Below are 16,331 nucleotides of genomic sequence, written 5' to 3' on the forward strand. Positions count from 1 at the left end.
TGTAGACTAAATGATAACTGCAAACCTCAAAGGAAGAGGAGAACCAGACAGCTGACCTAGAAAAGAGATTCATGCCATCACAATTTTTCTTCTTTCTGCAGTTTTGGAATATTATCTCGGTTACTTACTCTGCTTGCTTAGCATCAGATTTCAGGTCACAAATTCCAGGCCTATGTGTAAGGGAGTAACAAGTTAAAAAAATAACCAACCTGTTGAGACACATTGCAATACACCCTGCCAGCTGACAACATCAGAGAAAATTTTATGACTGCAAGGCTGTTCCTGGCACGGATGATGTATGTAACTGAAGGCATGTCTGCATATTTGAATTAGGTAGGGTAAGTGGCTTAGACACGAGTGGTTCAAGTGTGCTTTTTAAAACATTTTCTGAACTGAAATCTTGTGCTTTCAAGCACAGAACACCAGCGGTGAGATGTGGAATGCAGAACTTTGCCTAACTTAGGTCCTGTACCGGTTATAATCATCTCTGGTTGTACTCCTAATGCTTTGTCTACCCGTTACGGAAATCCTCCCTAAAGAAGTATGATGTATTTCTTTATACACAGCATGCAAATTCTATAAGGGACGGGACTGCTCCAGCTAGAAGAGAAGGCTTTGGGGGAACCTTGGAGCAGCCTCCTGCTGCTGCCGGGAAGGACACTGGGAGGTTTACGGCGGGTGACGGACTGACAACAGCTGCAAACGAAATCCTCGCCAGCTGCCATCTGATAAAAAGACAAAACTACATCCGCGATGAGAGTCAACTCTGTCCCCGGGAGCTGGTGGCCATGGGGTGCTCTGCAGCCTCCGTCCTCGGCGGGCTTTAGGACGAGCGAGCAACAAAACCCGGCCTGGCCGCACGGCGTGACTTATGGCCAAGGTGGCCACCGCGTAGGCGGCCCAGCGCTGCGCCGAAGGGACCCTCCGCGGGGCAGGCGGCCGCGGGGAGAGCTGGGCGGCTGCTGCTCCCCGAAGGGCGGCCCGGGCGGCGGGGCGGCGCGCTGCTCCCCTCCCGTCCCCGGCCGCTGCTTCTGGAGCGGGGGCGGGAGGCGGGAGCAGCCGTGCTGTGAGGAGGGAGGGGGGAGGAGGAGGAGGCGGCCGTCGCGGGGCAGCGGGCGGGAAGCGCCGGGCCGCGGTCCGGCCCCGCCGCGGCAGCGGCATGGCGGGCGGGCCGGGGGCCAGGGTGCCCGCCGTTCTGCCGCTGCTGCTGCTGCCGCCGGCGCTGTTGCTGGCTGCCGGCCGGCCGGCCGCCGCAGGTAGGGCTGCCCGCGGGGCGCCGCCATGGCGAGGGGCCCCGTGGCCTGCGGGACGGGCGGCCGGAAGGCACCTGCGCCGGGCGGGGGAAGGGGCGGCCCGGCGCGACTGACCGGCAGCGCCCGGGCGGCGGCGGGTGGAGTGTGGCCCAGGGCCGGGCCGCGGTGGGGCTCGCCGGAGCGGGCTTGTCGCCGGCGGCTCGGCGGAGGGGAGCGGCCTGGCGGGGAGCGCCGCGGCCCCGGTGCCTGGCGATGCCAGGGGGCTGATCGGGCCGCCGGCGCTTTGGCGCTCTGGGCTGTCTGCTGCAGGCGGCCGGGGCGGCGGGCATTTCTGTGAAGGTGTAGGTGTCTCCTTCCTTTAAAGTGACGGCCGAGCCTGTCAGCGCGGGTTTGAGCGGTGTTGGTGTCGGTTTCCCCTTCTACGGCGGAGATGCTGGGACTTCACATAGCTAGACTTTGTAATAAAACCAAACAAACCCCAAGCAACGTAGATGAACCTCCCCCCCCCCCCCTTTTTTTTTTACAATCACAACTAATATGTCACACAGAAAGCACTAAGGCATATGCAAGAATATTCCCTGTGATTCCATCCCCTGCCTTAGCATGCGTGTGAACTAACAGTTCCAACATTAAGGATCAGCCAGCAACTGCGGCTATCTTTTTTTTTTGGCATCTGGATTTAGCTGTGGTATGTCTGGCTTTTCAGACATGCCAAGGGCCTGCAGCTCTTGCTGATGGTGATGCACGTAAAGGTACAGGTCTTGGGCAGTCACCAAAACCACTGGGACAGCCAAAAACTTCAGCTGGAAATACCTTTTTTGTCTTGTTTTATATCTTCAAGTAAATTATAATTACAGCATCAAAGATTGGCAATCAGGCTGATTATTTAAATACCTTTTAAAATAATGGGCTAGCAGGCAGTTGCAGAAGTGTGCTTTTTCATAATCTTTGCGATCCCATGTGACAAGAATCAGTTGCCACAACTCCATTTCTTTTGGAATGTTGAGTGGCTTGTCGGTTTTTGTGATTGCATGGTGTCTGTTTTCACTAGTTACAAATAAACTCCAAATGTTTAATTGTAACTTTAAAAAATAGTTTTCAGTTCTTCAGGGATTAATGAAGGCTGAAACGGTAGTTTTTCTTACAGGATTAATTTCAGATATTAGAAATGAAATACGCCTCTCTTGTCTTTCCATGAGAGAATTTCAATGTGTGGAGCTCTTAAGTGTGTTCTCACCAATTTTGTGAGCAAAAAGCCTGCATGCAGGGTGGGGGAGGCTTTCTTTATTGCTCATAGAGGTGCCTCAGAGCTATCAGAGACAGCCGGGAGGTCTGATTGCCACTGAAATTTCTCTGGTAATAGTACCATTAGCTTAAATGTCATTATGAATTGTTTTGTCATTGATTTTGCTGGTAGTAATGTTAGGCCAACCAGTACTGCTGTGAAAATGTGAAGCTGACAATTCACTTTATGCCTCACTGTTGCAGTAGCGTCATCTATTCCCAGTGATGCAGGCAGTGCAAGGCAAAGCCAGAGCCAGAGGGTACATTTCCAAACTGCAACACAGGGGCATCAGCAACACAGCCTGCTGCTTGTGCAAACTTAGGTGCAGCAGTGCAGGATGCTCCGGCTGAGCTGCCTTCAAGCTGAGCTCTGCCAGGCCATGTGAGCTGGCATCTCTGCCAGGTGAGCTTGTTAAATTCCAGCTCTCTGCTCTTACTCCAGCTGCTGCTATAGCTATAGCTGGACCCAGATGTAGAGAGTTCCTGCTCCCAAAAGTCTTAGAGTGAAATGAAAAATCAGTCAAAGGCTGGAAGGAAAAAAAAAAGCATGAACAGCTTCTTATAGGCAGTGAACTGAAATTAAGTGTTAAGTGGTTTTCCCAGTTCTTCAGTGTGTTTCTGTGATAGAACCAAAAATTAACATCAGCTCTGTTCTTTTGATGTTCAATGCTTTATTTTTTTTATCTGGAAATAATAGAATCTTTTGCGTTAGACGGACCTTTAAACATCAACATGTCTGGTATGTAAAGCATCTGTGGATGCAACACAAGGATGTTCCTTGCTGTGTACATTTGAGGTGAGCATAAGAGGCCTGGAGACTCTCACAGTGTTTGATTTACCCACAAAAATCTCACTGCAAATCCTACACTGAGAAAGTGTGAATCAACCCTGTGAATTCACTTTTCAATAATGGTTACATTAGCCTTAAAGGGCATTCCCAGTGAATCTGGCAACTTCCTTCTCCACTTCTGTTTTTGCCGTTCCCCTTACGTTAGATAAGAGGACAAAGACGGTAGTAGAATGTTTTCATTATGAAGTGTCCTGTTTTGGTTCTTTGTTTTCTTTCTGTCATTCTGTGGCATTATTTCTGCTCTTTGCCTTTGTAGCAAAGCTTCATTAACCAAACTCCTGTTTTCTGGAGTATCAGCACTGTGGAGAGTAAGATTTGTAAGCAAACCGTATTACCAAAGGTATTCTGTATTACTGGTAGTGCTTTTCAGTCTCACCAGTTGAATTTGATCATGCCTGTGATGCAGCAACTACTGAGTTTAAAAAGGAACATTCAAAACATGGTTCTGTCTAGCTGTAAGAGAAAACGAAGAAGCCATAAGTGCATTTTTGTTTATGAGGATATATTTTCTGAAGGCTTTTTCCCCTCAGGTGAGTGTTAGTAATTGCTGCTGAAACAGACTCAAAGGAGGTTCACCTTTTCCTCCCCATGCAAAAGCGAGAGGCATCGAGATTCACTGTAAAAGGCAGGATTGTCATCAGCATCAGATTACACTTGTGTAGAGCAGTCTTCATTTTGTCATGCTCATGAAGTTCTAGTTAGTACTTTAAAGTACTAACTAAAGTGCCCATTCAATCTAATTTTAATGGGCAGTCACACAAACTAAGGTTTTCTAACATGAGGTCAGATTTCAGTTAGAAACTTCAGAAAAATCAGTTGCAAATCTGATTCTTCACTGCTGTTCAGAAGCAAAAAAAGTAAATATGAAATTAAGAAAGTAATTGCTGTCAAATTCTATTTTTCTAACTTCTACTTTACTTGAGCTTTGGATCACCAGAATTTATCATCTTTATTTCTAGAATATGCAGCTCCTGACAACTTCATGAAATCTATGACAATTTCTTTTACCATTTCCATTATATTTTAAAAAATAGTGACTTTTATCACTGATGTGCTACAAAGTATATGCAGACCTTTCCAAAGTTCCAACAAAATGTTAGCTGTATAAGGTATTTTACCTGAAATAATTATTTTTCAGTGAGGACAGCTTGATATAATGAATTCTTCTTTTTATCCTATCTTCTTAGCAATTTTTTTATACGACTTGGAGAAGTCTATTTCAGAAGCTTTAGTATAAATTAATAACTTCTAATGTAATTCTATGCGAATGCTAGAACCCAGTATCTATTTCTCCAAAATATTTTTATGTACTCTTTAGTTAGGATTCTCCTATAGTCACAATGGTTTCAAACATATTACTGGCGGATTCAAGATGAAAGAAGGAAATACAGTTAGAGAAATAAACATACAAATAACAAAATTTCAGAACAGATGCTTGTAGCATCTGAAAGAATCACTTTGGCTCAGGTGTTCTGATAAACGGTTCCAGCACAAAACTGAAATATGCTAAAGCTACAGACTTCTGTAGGAGTAGAGTCAGTATTTCTAGAGCATGCTAGGGAGTTCACTTTGGAGAGGACTGACAGCCCTTCTGGTGGTACAAGAGGTGATGTCTTGGACCTGGGTGCAAAGCTCTGCTAGCTGGAAGGAGCTAGAGAAACAGTTTGGTTCTGTGGGACAGCTCTAAGCATGTTTGTAGAGCAGAATGTAAGCCGAGCAGTACTTGCCAATGTATTTTTAATCACCCGTTATGCCTGTTTTTTGGCAGAGGGCTGTTAAAAGCTTGTTACATTGAGTTTCACTAATGTTCTCTTCCTTTTTAATCTATCTCCACTTGTGCTGTAAAATCAGGGTAAACAAGGCTTTTAAAAGTTATTAATATCACAACAGCTTATTTATATTTGGTATTAATAGGCTCTGAACACTTGCTTCCATCACTCAAATCCTATCCCAAGGAAGAGTCTTCCTATTATATCTACATTGGAGGTTGTGTGCTGTTTTTCCTGTAGTTTGGGAGAACAAAGTTGAGACCCACGTATTTTATCTCAATTACAGCAGAAACTATTTGGGACTTAAGGCGTCTCTCATTGTTTGCCCAGCACCTATGCATGAGGATCCTTCATGAGACTTCAAGCTGTGCTTTTATATAGCCTGAAAGTATTTTTACTATGTAGAAACCTGCCTTCATCTCTAGATTGCACAACCCCTCCACCTCTCACTGGAGCACCCTAAAGGCCTTGGTGGTACAAAAGAAATGTGTCAGTATGAAGGACAACTGCTCTGTTTTGAGAATGTAGGGAGAAGGGTGGAGAGGCAGAGCTTCTTCTCCTTGAACATCCAAAACAGTTGAGAGTCAAAAACATACCAGAACTTGTCAACAGACAGATGGAACACCACTGTCATCTGGAAGATAAATATTTATCTGAGCTACCTGTGCAGTTTGGTTCCTGTTCCTCGTACAATTTAGTGAATGAGCTGCAGGGGACAAATCTTCAAGGTACAAGTCTCACCTGGACAATGGGAAGCTTATTCATTCGAATAACTAAAACAAGTGTTGCCTCCAGGTGGCGATGAAGTCAGTACCTCACCAGTCACAACTGCCCTTGGTGTGCGCTTGCTGCACTTTGAGTGTGCTGTTAGGAGAGGTGAATTAGCCTGTATTTTGACTTTGCATTTTTCACACAGAAAGATAAGGAACTTTATTTTCTTGAAGGGGTATTGTACAGTTGGTGTATCTTGGGAGGGATGTGCATCAAACTTTTAGCAGATGAGGACCTTCTCTGTCTTTGGGGCTCCTGGATACCAGTGCAGTATATGACAGCAGTAGATGTTAAGATAGCAGGTTCAAAACGACTGATGTGATTTCCCCCCCCTCCTTCTTTTAATTCCTTTTTATACAGCCAGCCTGTAGAGCTCACTGATACAGATTATTAGTGAGGCCACTGCAAGAACTGTGGTCTCAGCTGAGGAGTTAACTGTGGCACAGAAGTGACTCTTGTCTTGCAGTGGACAGCAAACAAGCCAACAACACCTCCTGGCATAGCAGTTCTGGAGTTTGGAGAGGATCCTGACTGAAAATACAGGGGCAATGTTAGACTTAATCCTTTAGTTTTGTAATTTTATCTTTAATGACTAGGTAGTGTAATAGATTGCATGACTCCCCGCCCCCCTGCTGCTCTGTAAAACAAGTCATATATAGTTCTTTTCACATACAATTATTAGCAGGCTACATGGGAAAAGTTTGCCTGAGCAGCAGTAATTCTGTGTCCTGATTATGACATTTATCGTAGTGTTGAAACCATAAGATCCAATATATTAGGTATGAAAAGTAGACAAATGGGTTTTTCTATGTCAGAAGGATTCAGGATGTCTGACTCTTCTTTTAAGTGTTATCTGCAGTGTTTTTCCTTACAGTGTAGGCTTCTGGCCAAAATATTATCTTTAAAGGGCCCTGGCGCTGTTACCTCCTGAACATTTTGAAGACAAAAACATTGTCCAAATACTGTCTTACATGGCATCTACATAATTTTTCTTTTCTGTCTGGAGATGAAAGTATGTATTTCAATTTTTTTTCCTATAAAAGGATGGATATTAGTGGCAGGGAAGAGATCTGGTAAAATGCCCTTCTTCTCTTTTTCATCTGGCATAAATGCAAAAATCTTTAAGGATTACATGAGTATAAAGGTCTTTCTGGGTTACTGGTTCAGGCACAGTAGGGAAGGCCTTTCCATGTGACTTTCTTTGGGAAGAAGGTGTAATAGGGGTCCAGAAGGAAAGGGTTGAGATATATGGAGCTTTGGCTTCTTCCTGTCCACAGTGGAGACCAAAAGGGGTTGAGCAGACATGAAGTCTGCATTAAATTACTTCCAATTAAGACGTGAATGTGGAGTTGTGATGCCAAGATCACTTTTCTTCCTTATGATCCCTGTGCATTGCTGAGAAGTTATGTAGTCTAGTCTGAAATGAGAAATACTGACAGAAAAAAAGGGAAAAAAAAAAAGAAAAAAAAATTCTTTCAGTCAGCACTTTAGCTTTGATTTTGTTGGATGGATGTGCATAGCTCATGACAACTGTAGTGACTCTGAGTTTGGTTTCTTGTAGATATGTTTCCGGGGTTGTTAGTTTTGGTAGTGGAGAAGAGACAAGGCTTCTATTGCTTTGTGCTTTGAGTACAGAAACCAAGAGAAAAATTATTCAAGGTGTAGGTGTTAGCTGAATTTGATGATGTTTTTAACACTAAAGAATGAAAGCTGAACAAAAGGTTAAACGCCAGCCTAATGCCACGGCTAGATGATGAGTGAAGAACCTTTTCCTCTGTGATTACGAAGGCTTTTGCTGTGCCTGCCCTGGTTTCTCATGGTTACTTCTAAGAAAGATGTGGTGGACAGAACTGGTCAGGAATGTTCAGTAAAATTACTTGAAGCAAAATTCTCAAAACTTTGACTTGCCATATAAATGTTACCTGTTATGACGCAAGTATTAGGAGGGATTTATAGCCCCAATGTGGTATTTCTAGTCAGAGTGAGGGTCGGTGAGAAGTGAGAAGGGAGAGAGGTGGGAACCACAAATTAGTCAGTAACTCAGGTTGAAGAGACCTTTAAACTGGCATCTCAAGTGATTATGCCTCTATTTTTTTGAACCTTTGTGTATTTTTGTCCATTAAGGGACATTACAGCTGGTGTAGATCCGGCTCTTATTCTCAGCTGCTCCCACATGTCTTTTTCCTTTGAGGCATAGAGCTGTTACAGAATAGATCATCTGCCCAGGCAATCCATAGGAATCACTTCCTATATGATATGCTGAATTCACCTGTTCCAGTAGCAAGGGAGCTTAAAAGCTGGTATTGTTGGTTGAACTCCAATACTTTCCATACAGTATGATTGACATCAGATGGTCCAGGACAAAATGTCCCCTTTTCTAAAGCTGGGGCACTGACTCATTTTGAGGTCACTTGTAACACGGTTTCAGCCAGAAATAATTTTAAAATGTCTGCTTTGCAGGAACTTGATTCCTCTACTATAATAACATGCTTCTTAGTTTGGTGGGTACTGAAGCAGAAATCATGCCAAGGCACTGTAGGTGGTCTTGGACCAAGATCTCATTTAGTGCTGGATCAGTGCCTAGGCTGATGTTGAGTTTCCTGCCCCACCATCAGTGATGGATTCTGACTCTGAAGTATTTTATGGAAGGCAAAAGCTTTAACTTATGTTTCTTTTTTCTTTTCCAGGAAATTCATATTTAGTATAAACACCAAACTGTTTCGCAGTGGCACACCACAAAATATTGACTCTGCAACTTCATTTCTAGTTATTCTAAACTGCAGTTAGTAATCCATGGATAAGTTTATCTTTCTGCTCAATTGCTTCCCTCAAAATCCAATGGTTTTTCCCACATACTTGAGTCTAATGAGAATTTGATGTTTTTAAAAGTTATTTTCAAGTTCCATCAGCAGTCATTAGTTTTTATTCAGAAATTCACCAATGAAATTTGGGGGCTGTGTTACAGTGATCATAATGAAACTTCCAGAACATTAACATCTGTGAAAGCTTTGGATTTAATGGGTTAATTTCTGAGGAACTTCACTGATACGACTTAATGAAATCTTTTACTTGCCAGTTCCATAGGTGTGCTAGGATGTAACGTAGCAAACCAAATGTAACTGCTGTGTGGAGTCTCAGCAGGGTGAGGAGAAGGGTCTGTCTTCTCGAGGTGGAACCTTCTTGTACTCATAACATTATATTGATGTTCTGATGTTTCTACAATGGCTGAAGGAAACGGAGTAATCTTTTGATTAAGGTGGGTTATCTCAGACAGCTAGGGTATGCTTCCTGTGATCTTCAGGAAGGTGGTATCTCAGTGCCTCACTTGCTGGGATGGAGGTCAGGGGACTCCTCTCCCTTACCTGTGTTATTGGGTCCGAGGCACTATAGGGTAGGGAGCATCTCTTATAGTCCATCTGTATGATAGATAGAACAGTGACATCCTAGCCACTGCCATCATATGAATTTATCATTATAGAAAATCTATAAACATTTAACCTGTTTCCTGGCTTACAAGTAAAATTTAATCCTGACTTATATTGGGGGTTTGTCTAAAGTTCTGTTATTCCAATACTTGCTTTAAAAGGGAGGTAGGCCTTTATTAACACCACAGTAATAACATTTCTATATAAAAAAAAATGCATTGGTCCTCTTACTGTGTAGATTTATGGAAGACCTGTAAGGTATATTAGAGCTGTTTCATGAAAGCTTCTTTTATGCTAGAGGTAAACTGGTGGGGAAGAATTCCGTTTTGTCCAACTTGGAACCAATTTTTCTGTGCACAGTGGTGACTCTTCCTTTGCAAAATATGTGTACTTCATAGTAATCTGAAAATCTTTCCTGTGTTTCTCTGGGTACTTAATGTAACACACTATTACACAGCTTTTGATTGTGGGGTTTGCTGAAATCTTATTCTTGGGAAAGTCACCTAAAATTTTTAAGTATACTACAGCCAATTTTTGGATACTATTAGTGATTGTTTCATGAAACAGATGGTTAACAAGACCTTTGATTTGGTACTCTGTGCTGTGCAGAATCCAGTTCTGAATCTGATTTAAAGCCAGACTTTGTAAGAGTCACCAGAGTGTGTTAGATTCAGCAGAGGGACAGCTAATGTAGAGACAAGAATAATTAAACCTCAGAAGTCCTCTGCAGTTATGCTTAATTTTAAAAAGAACTGTGTTAAAATGGGAAAGTTGTCTCAGAATGAAGCTAAAAGGTGCAAAATAAATATTTAGCTGGTGGTGTCCTCGAAGAGTTGTGTCCAAACACAGCTGAAAGCATCGTAAACCCTGGCAGATTTAATGTGAAACTAGGCAGGCCTTGAAAAAAAAATAAGGTCAGGGATCAGCTAGCTGAAAGAATCAAAGCTTTTACTAAATCCTCTTAAATACATCAAGAACAAATACCCTGCAGAGGGTCTGTGCAGCCAGTTGATTAAGTTATCAGTGTAAGAGAAGCACTCAGACGAAATGGTGTTTACTGCTAATGGGGAAGATTCCCAAACTGAAATTCCTTTTTTGAGGGAGGAACAAGAGGGTTGACCTAAAAAAAGCTCTGGGATGAAATTGTCTACTTGCTAAGGGTAATATCTGATCTCAGGCTTTAAACTCCCTGGATACCTGAAGCCTGGAGAGTGGCAAATTTTATGCCAGTGTTTAAAACAAGAAGACCAGAGGACATCCATACCATTTAAATTTATAGATATCGTAACAAAGGATAAAAGTCACAGAAGTAAGTAGGATCAGCTTGGGAAGAGTTAGTAGGGTTTCTTAAAAGATAGGTTCTGCTTTGCAAACCTCTTGGAGTTTTCTTGATGGGCGCAGGAAAGGTGGTCAAGATTTAGATTCCCAAAAGGCTTTTGGTAAGGTTTGACATCAAAAGGCTTTTGAGCAGCCATTGGATAGGAATGCAGGGCTTTATATATTAAGTAATGGATTAAAAGATAGGAGGAGGGGTAGATGATAGCTTTTTTTTTTGTATAGGAGGGAAGTTACCAGAGTTTCTGAGGGTTTGGTCTTGGGATCTGTGCTGTTCAGTATAGTAATAACAGGGACGGTAAAGGCAGTGAGCAGTGAGATGGGTGAGTTTCCTGGTTTACTCTTCAGGGCAGTAAAGAAGGGAGAAGAGAATGAAGTGTTGCAGGAGGCCTGTACAGAACTGAGTGACTGGGCAACAGGGCAGCAGGGGTGGTTGGAGGCTGCATACATGAAACAAGAGGACACTTCAGCCTGGAAAAGAAATGGGTGAGAGCATGTGAAAGAGTCATGTAGATGGCAGAACACCAGATGGGGACTTCCTATCAGAGATGACAGGGTATCTGTGATGGAGATGTAAGAGCATGTTGTAAATGAAGATGTGTCCAAAGAGAAACTACAGGAGTACTTCAGAGAGAAATCCTTTGGCAGTTACAAAAATAGACTGACTGTGACAAGCTCAGGAAAACACCTGAAACAAAAAAATATTTGGAAGACTATATGAAGGAAAGTATTAAATGTGATTGTACTGTTCTTACAATTCCCTATTGTCACTGTTGGAGGTAGAATACTGGACTGTATTCACTCCTCGTCCGTACTGGTATGGCCATTGGTCTCTTATCCAGTTGCTTGGACAGATGAATTTGGTGTCTGAGATCGATTTTCATTCATATTTAAGTAAGTATATAGAGAGTTAATATAAGGGGTTTTATATGTATTTTGTTGTAGATAAGAAAGATTTTTTGTGTGTGTGACCATATGTCCTGTTTGTTTTCTTTCAGTATCATTTTACGGTGATAGCTTTGTGCAGTTGAACACAGCAGAAGCATCCTCTCAGACATCCTTACAGCTGCGGTTTCGAACAAGCAAGCAACATGGACTGATTTTTCTTGCAGCTGGGAAGAAGGATTATTGTTTAATGGAGCTACACTCAGGAAATTTACAAGTACGGTTAATAACTATAGCTAAAAAGAATTCTGTAGCCTGTATTGTTTAGTGTTTTTCTTCAAGGTGTTGTCTATAACAATTCTCACAGTTTGTGTTTAAAAAAAATGGAAAAATCACATAATTGATAATTTCAAAATATGGTATTTCTTACAATCATAGTTACTAAAATTGGCCTCTAAAAGCCTTTGAGATCTATAGATCTTAAAGTCAAGATCATTGTATTCAAAGCATGATGTTCAGTAAAGGCAAAATTTCAGTTTTTATGATGTAGAAAATGTTTGGATCCAAATAATAGTTTTCCTGCAAGGTAAGTTCTTGAATGGTCATTGTGACTTGTGTTCTCAGGAGTTGTTGGTCCTAGCAGAACTGCAGAGGAGTCTGTTCCCTCTCCTGCAATTATTCAAGTCATATTGATGATGGGAAGTAAACATACACAAAATTTTAGTGGGATTTTACTTTTTAAATTGCATTTTGTAAATTATGTACTTAATATGGAAATTTATTAAAATTAATCTATTAACGATATATTAATACTTGATTGTGAAAAATATCACTTTGGATTTTGATAGTTAAAATTCTGTCTCTTGCAGCTGAGAATTAACTTTGGCGTGGGGGAACGAGTACTGCATTCTCAGCAAAGATCTCAGCTGAATGATTTAGCTTGGCACCTGGTTGAACTACACCATGAACATGATAATGTCACATTGGTAATTGATAAACATGATAGAACTAGTGCAAAAATGCCTGGAATTCTTTATGAATTAAACATTGATTATGGATTCTACATAGGTGGTACTAATAAACTTGATGTTCCCTACCTTGTTGGAGCACTGCCCAATTTCCGAGGATGTATTGATGATGTGTTGTTCAATCAGCTAGACATTCTGATGCCTCTGAGACCTTCTCCTGGCTTTAAAAATGTCCATGAAGTTTCAGTGGGGTGCAGTGATGAATTCTTTGCAGGTGAAGATGAACCCATTAGTTTCTTCAGTTCCAGATCCTATGTTTCTTTCCCATCATGGAATGTTGATGATGAGTTAATCTTGGAGTATGCATTGCAAACCTCAGCTGCATGTGGCTTGCTGCTTTACCATCCTGGGCAAGGGGGAGATTTCATTGCAATGGAAATGGAAGATGGATTAATTAAGGCCTATGTGGGAAAACATAAAAGTAGAACCCAGCTTTCCTCTCGTAGGCCTGTCAATGACAGTCATTGGCACTACATCGAAATGAAATTTACTGCAAAATATTTGCAGCTGACATTGGATGAAGAAACTGTGAAAAAATCATTGCCTACTGACAGGAAGCTGCCACTTCTGAAGGGGTCTCTCTTTGTAGGTGGTGTAGATGACAGCACACGATCAGAAGTGATTAAGTTAGAGCTAACTTCAGTGTCTGGGAAGTATGCCAGAGGAGGGTCCTTCAAAGGTTGCTTAAGAGATCTGAAAGCCAATTCAGAAAAGAAATCGCTGAAGAATGTTCTGGTAACAAAGGACATTTCAGCTGGATGTGAAACAGAGAGTGCTTTTAATATAAGTCTTTCTTTAGAGTTGGCGGTAAAGAACCCTACTGTGAAAGCAGCCCCAGCGTTTGCCATTTCCTCTGAAAGCTCTGTCTCTCTGGGCAAGGAAGACAAAAGCCACGTTTTAGTTCTAAGTAACTTGACTGTGCTAGAGGGCGGACAAGCTTCACTTGAATCCAAACATATTAAAGTCAACTTAGACTTTCAGAAATTAGGGATTAATCAGTCACAAATTCTTTTTGAAATAAAGGAACCACCCTCTCATGGAGACTTGAAACTGCATGTTGAACCAGCTCAGGAGGTAAATACATTTACTATGCAGGACGTGTGGCAAGGGAAGATTCTTTATGTCCATGATGGCTCTGAGGACACTTATGATTATTTTAATTTCTCCGTTTCTACCAGCAGTGAGAAGATTGTGCCTGCATATCTGCAAGGAAATGAGCGGCATGTGTTTAGCATTACTGTTACTCCAGTAAATGATGCGCCTGAGATCACACTTCCCAAGGGAAACTTGCTGCTTCTCTTAGAGAACTCAAAGAAACGTTTGACTAGTGATCTGATAAAAGTTCTAGATAAGGATACAGATCCTGTCAATCTCAGTCTTTCAGTGCTTGGAAATCTGAATGCAGATGCAGGATTTTTAGAAAATTCAAAGCATCCTGGAAAAGCTATTACTACTTTTTCTAATCAGGACTTAAGAGAAGGCAATGTTTTCTTTGTCCATACAGGCGTCAAGAACTCAAGGATTGTTATGAGGGCAAGTGATGGTGAGAAAGTGAGCAACGCTGTGGTGTTACGTGTCATGGCAGTTCCTTTGGATTACAGAGTTGTCAACAACTCAGGAGTAAAACTACTCCAAGGTGTTACAGCTCTGATCACACCTAGACATCTATCAGTTGAAACAAATGCCAACCTCCAGCAGCTGGAGGTACGGTATGAGATCACAGAGCCACCTGAATTTGGGGAAGTCCAAAGGCAGCATTCAAGGGGGGAATGGAAGCGAGTCAACTGTTTTTCTCAACGCTCTGTTCAGCGTAGCCGTGTGAGATACTGTAGTACTTTTAAAGAAATTCAGCTGGAAAATGTTACTGACCAATTTAAATTCAAAGTTAGCATAGGAAATAGAATCAGTGAAGAGCATGTGTTTCCCATCAAAGTGAAGTGGTTAAGGTACAGTTTATTGAAACATGCTCCTCTAGAAATTGAAAAATCAAAAAAGAAGTACTTGAATTCAGATAATCTTTTTGCTGTGATTGTAGATCTAGAAATACCTGAGGATGAGCTACATTTCAAATTGCTGTCCCTACCGAAGAATGGACAAATACTGCTTAATGACCAGCCTTTGAAAAAAGATTCAGTCTTTAGCCAGAAAGATATTACTGATCAAAAAGTGGCATATGAATTAATCAGAAGGTACCATGAGGACAGCCATGATTCATTTAGATTCCTTATTTCTACAAAGTATATAGAATCAAATTTATATGACTTTGAAGTCTACATCAAATCAGATTTCAGAAACATTCTTTTGACTAACAATGGCCTCACTGTTACTGAAGGTGAAGGAGAGTTAATAACAAGCACAAAATTGTTTGTGCAAACACCAGATAATAAAACTTTCCAATATACAGTTACACAGTTTCCTAAGCATGGGAAATTAAAACTCATAAATTTTTCAGGCTCATCTGAGAGTAATGACAATCTCACCACTTTCACTAACAAAGATATAACTGATAAGCGCCTTATGTATGTTCATGATGATTCTGAGACGGCATTTGATGAATTTCTTGTCAGAGCTTCCAGTGAAGAGTCAGGAAAGCGGCCAAACTTTGATCCAGAAGTAGAACCTTTGTCAGTAGAAATTAAATTCAACATTTCTATCCAGCTGAAGAATGATGAGAAACCAATACGTGTCATTGATAAGATATTTAGCATAGTGAGAAATGGGCAGCGATTATTAACTTTGACAGATCTCTGCTATCATGATCCTGATTCTGATTTTGATGATGGACAGTTGCTATATACTAGACGTGGCATTTCCAATGGGGACTTGGTGCTTACAAATGATACTTCGCACAGACTCTACCAATTCAAACAAGCAGACCTGGAGCAAAAGCAAGTCCTATTTATACACCGCGGTGCAGATTTTGGGCGTTTTGTGCTCTTTGTGACAGATGGCAAGCACTATACCTCTCTGCTTCTGGAAGTTAGTGCCACTGATCCTTATGTTAGGTTGGCAAATCATACAGGCTTGTTGGTTCAAAAAGGAAAAGAGGAAACTATTACAACAGCTAACTTAAGCGCTATTACAAACCAAGACATCAGAAATGATATTGAGATTACATATGAGATACTCTCTTTCCCAAAGTATGGAGGAATATATATAAATAATCTACTGATGGATTCCTTTACTCAACTTGATCTGATAAAGGGGTATGTGACCTACAAGCATGATGACAGTAACAACCTTATTGACACATTTAACTTTACGGTCCATGCTAGAGATGTCCATCTGGATGCTGGAGTGCATGTTCGCATATATTTGGAAAGTCATCAGTGGCCGCCAAGGATTGTGAACAAAAACAATCTGTTAGTTGAAGAAGGAAAACCAGTTAAAATCAGTAAAGGAAAACTACAGGTAAGTCAACTGTGTTGTCCATTTTTCCAACCTTGTAGCAAATTTTCCTCACTGCTTTCTCAGCCATTGCAATGTCTTAAGTCTCTGTTTTTTCTTTAACTTATTTTGATTGTCACTAACATGACTGCTAGTTCTGGATACTTAATTCTGGACAGACTAACACCAGCAAGCTTCCTCTTCTAGAAAGGAAATGGGTTATGTTAAAGAAAAAGACTGCCCATAGTCTTTGGCTTCATTACATATTGATGCTTGAGAAAGTTAAGCTTTGGAGATGCCACACTTGTATATTTGTTTTAATTACGACAATTGTTTGTACTTGA

At 41.4% G+C, this 16,331-nt stretch overlaps 1 protein-coding gene across 3 annotated transcripts in view; it reads left to right on the top strand.

Annotated features, from left to right (window-relative positions):
• Positions 1 to 1,067: 1,067 nt before the first annotated feature.
• Positions 1,068 to 16,331, top strand: part of LOC142050671 (chondroitin sulfate proteoglycan 4-like) — a 40,829-nt gene continuing 25,565 nt past the window's right edge. Inside the window, exons 1-4 of one of the 3 annotated variants that reach the window (XM_075079642.1) lie at positions 1,068 to 1,256; positions 11,471 to 11,581; positions 11,686 to 11,849; positions 12,442 to 16,011. In XM_075079642.1, coding sequence (XP_074935743.1) covers positions 1,160 to 1,256; positions 11,471 to 11,581; positions 11,686 to 11,849; positions 12,442 to 16,011 — 3,942 coding nt within the window. In that variant the 5' untranslated portion in view covers positions 1,068 to 1,159. The remainder of the gene's footprint in view (positions 1,257 to 11,470; positions 11,582 to 11,685; positions 11,850 to 12,441; positions 16,012 to 16,331) is intronic. The other 2 variants (XM_075079640.1, XM_075079641.1) reach the window with 2 other exon arrangements.

The sequence above is a fragment of the Phalacrocorax aristotelis genome, chromosome Z, assembly GCF_949628215.1.
Source record: "Phalacrocorax aristotelis chromosome Z, bGulAri2.1, whole genome shotgun sequence".
Taxonomy (NCBI): Eukaryota; Metazoa; Chordata; class Aves; order Suliformes; family Phalacrocoracidae; genus Phalacrocorax; species Phalacrocorax aristotelis.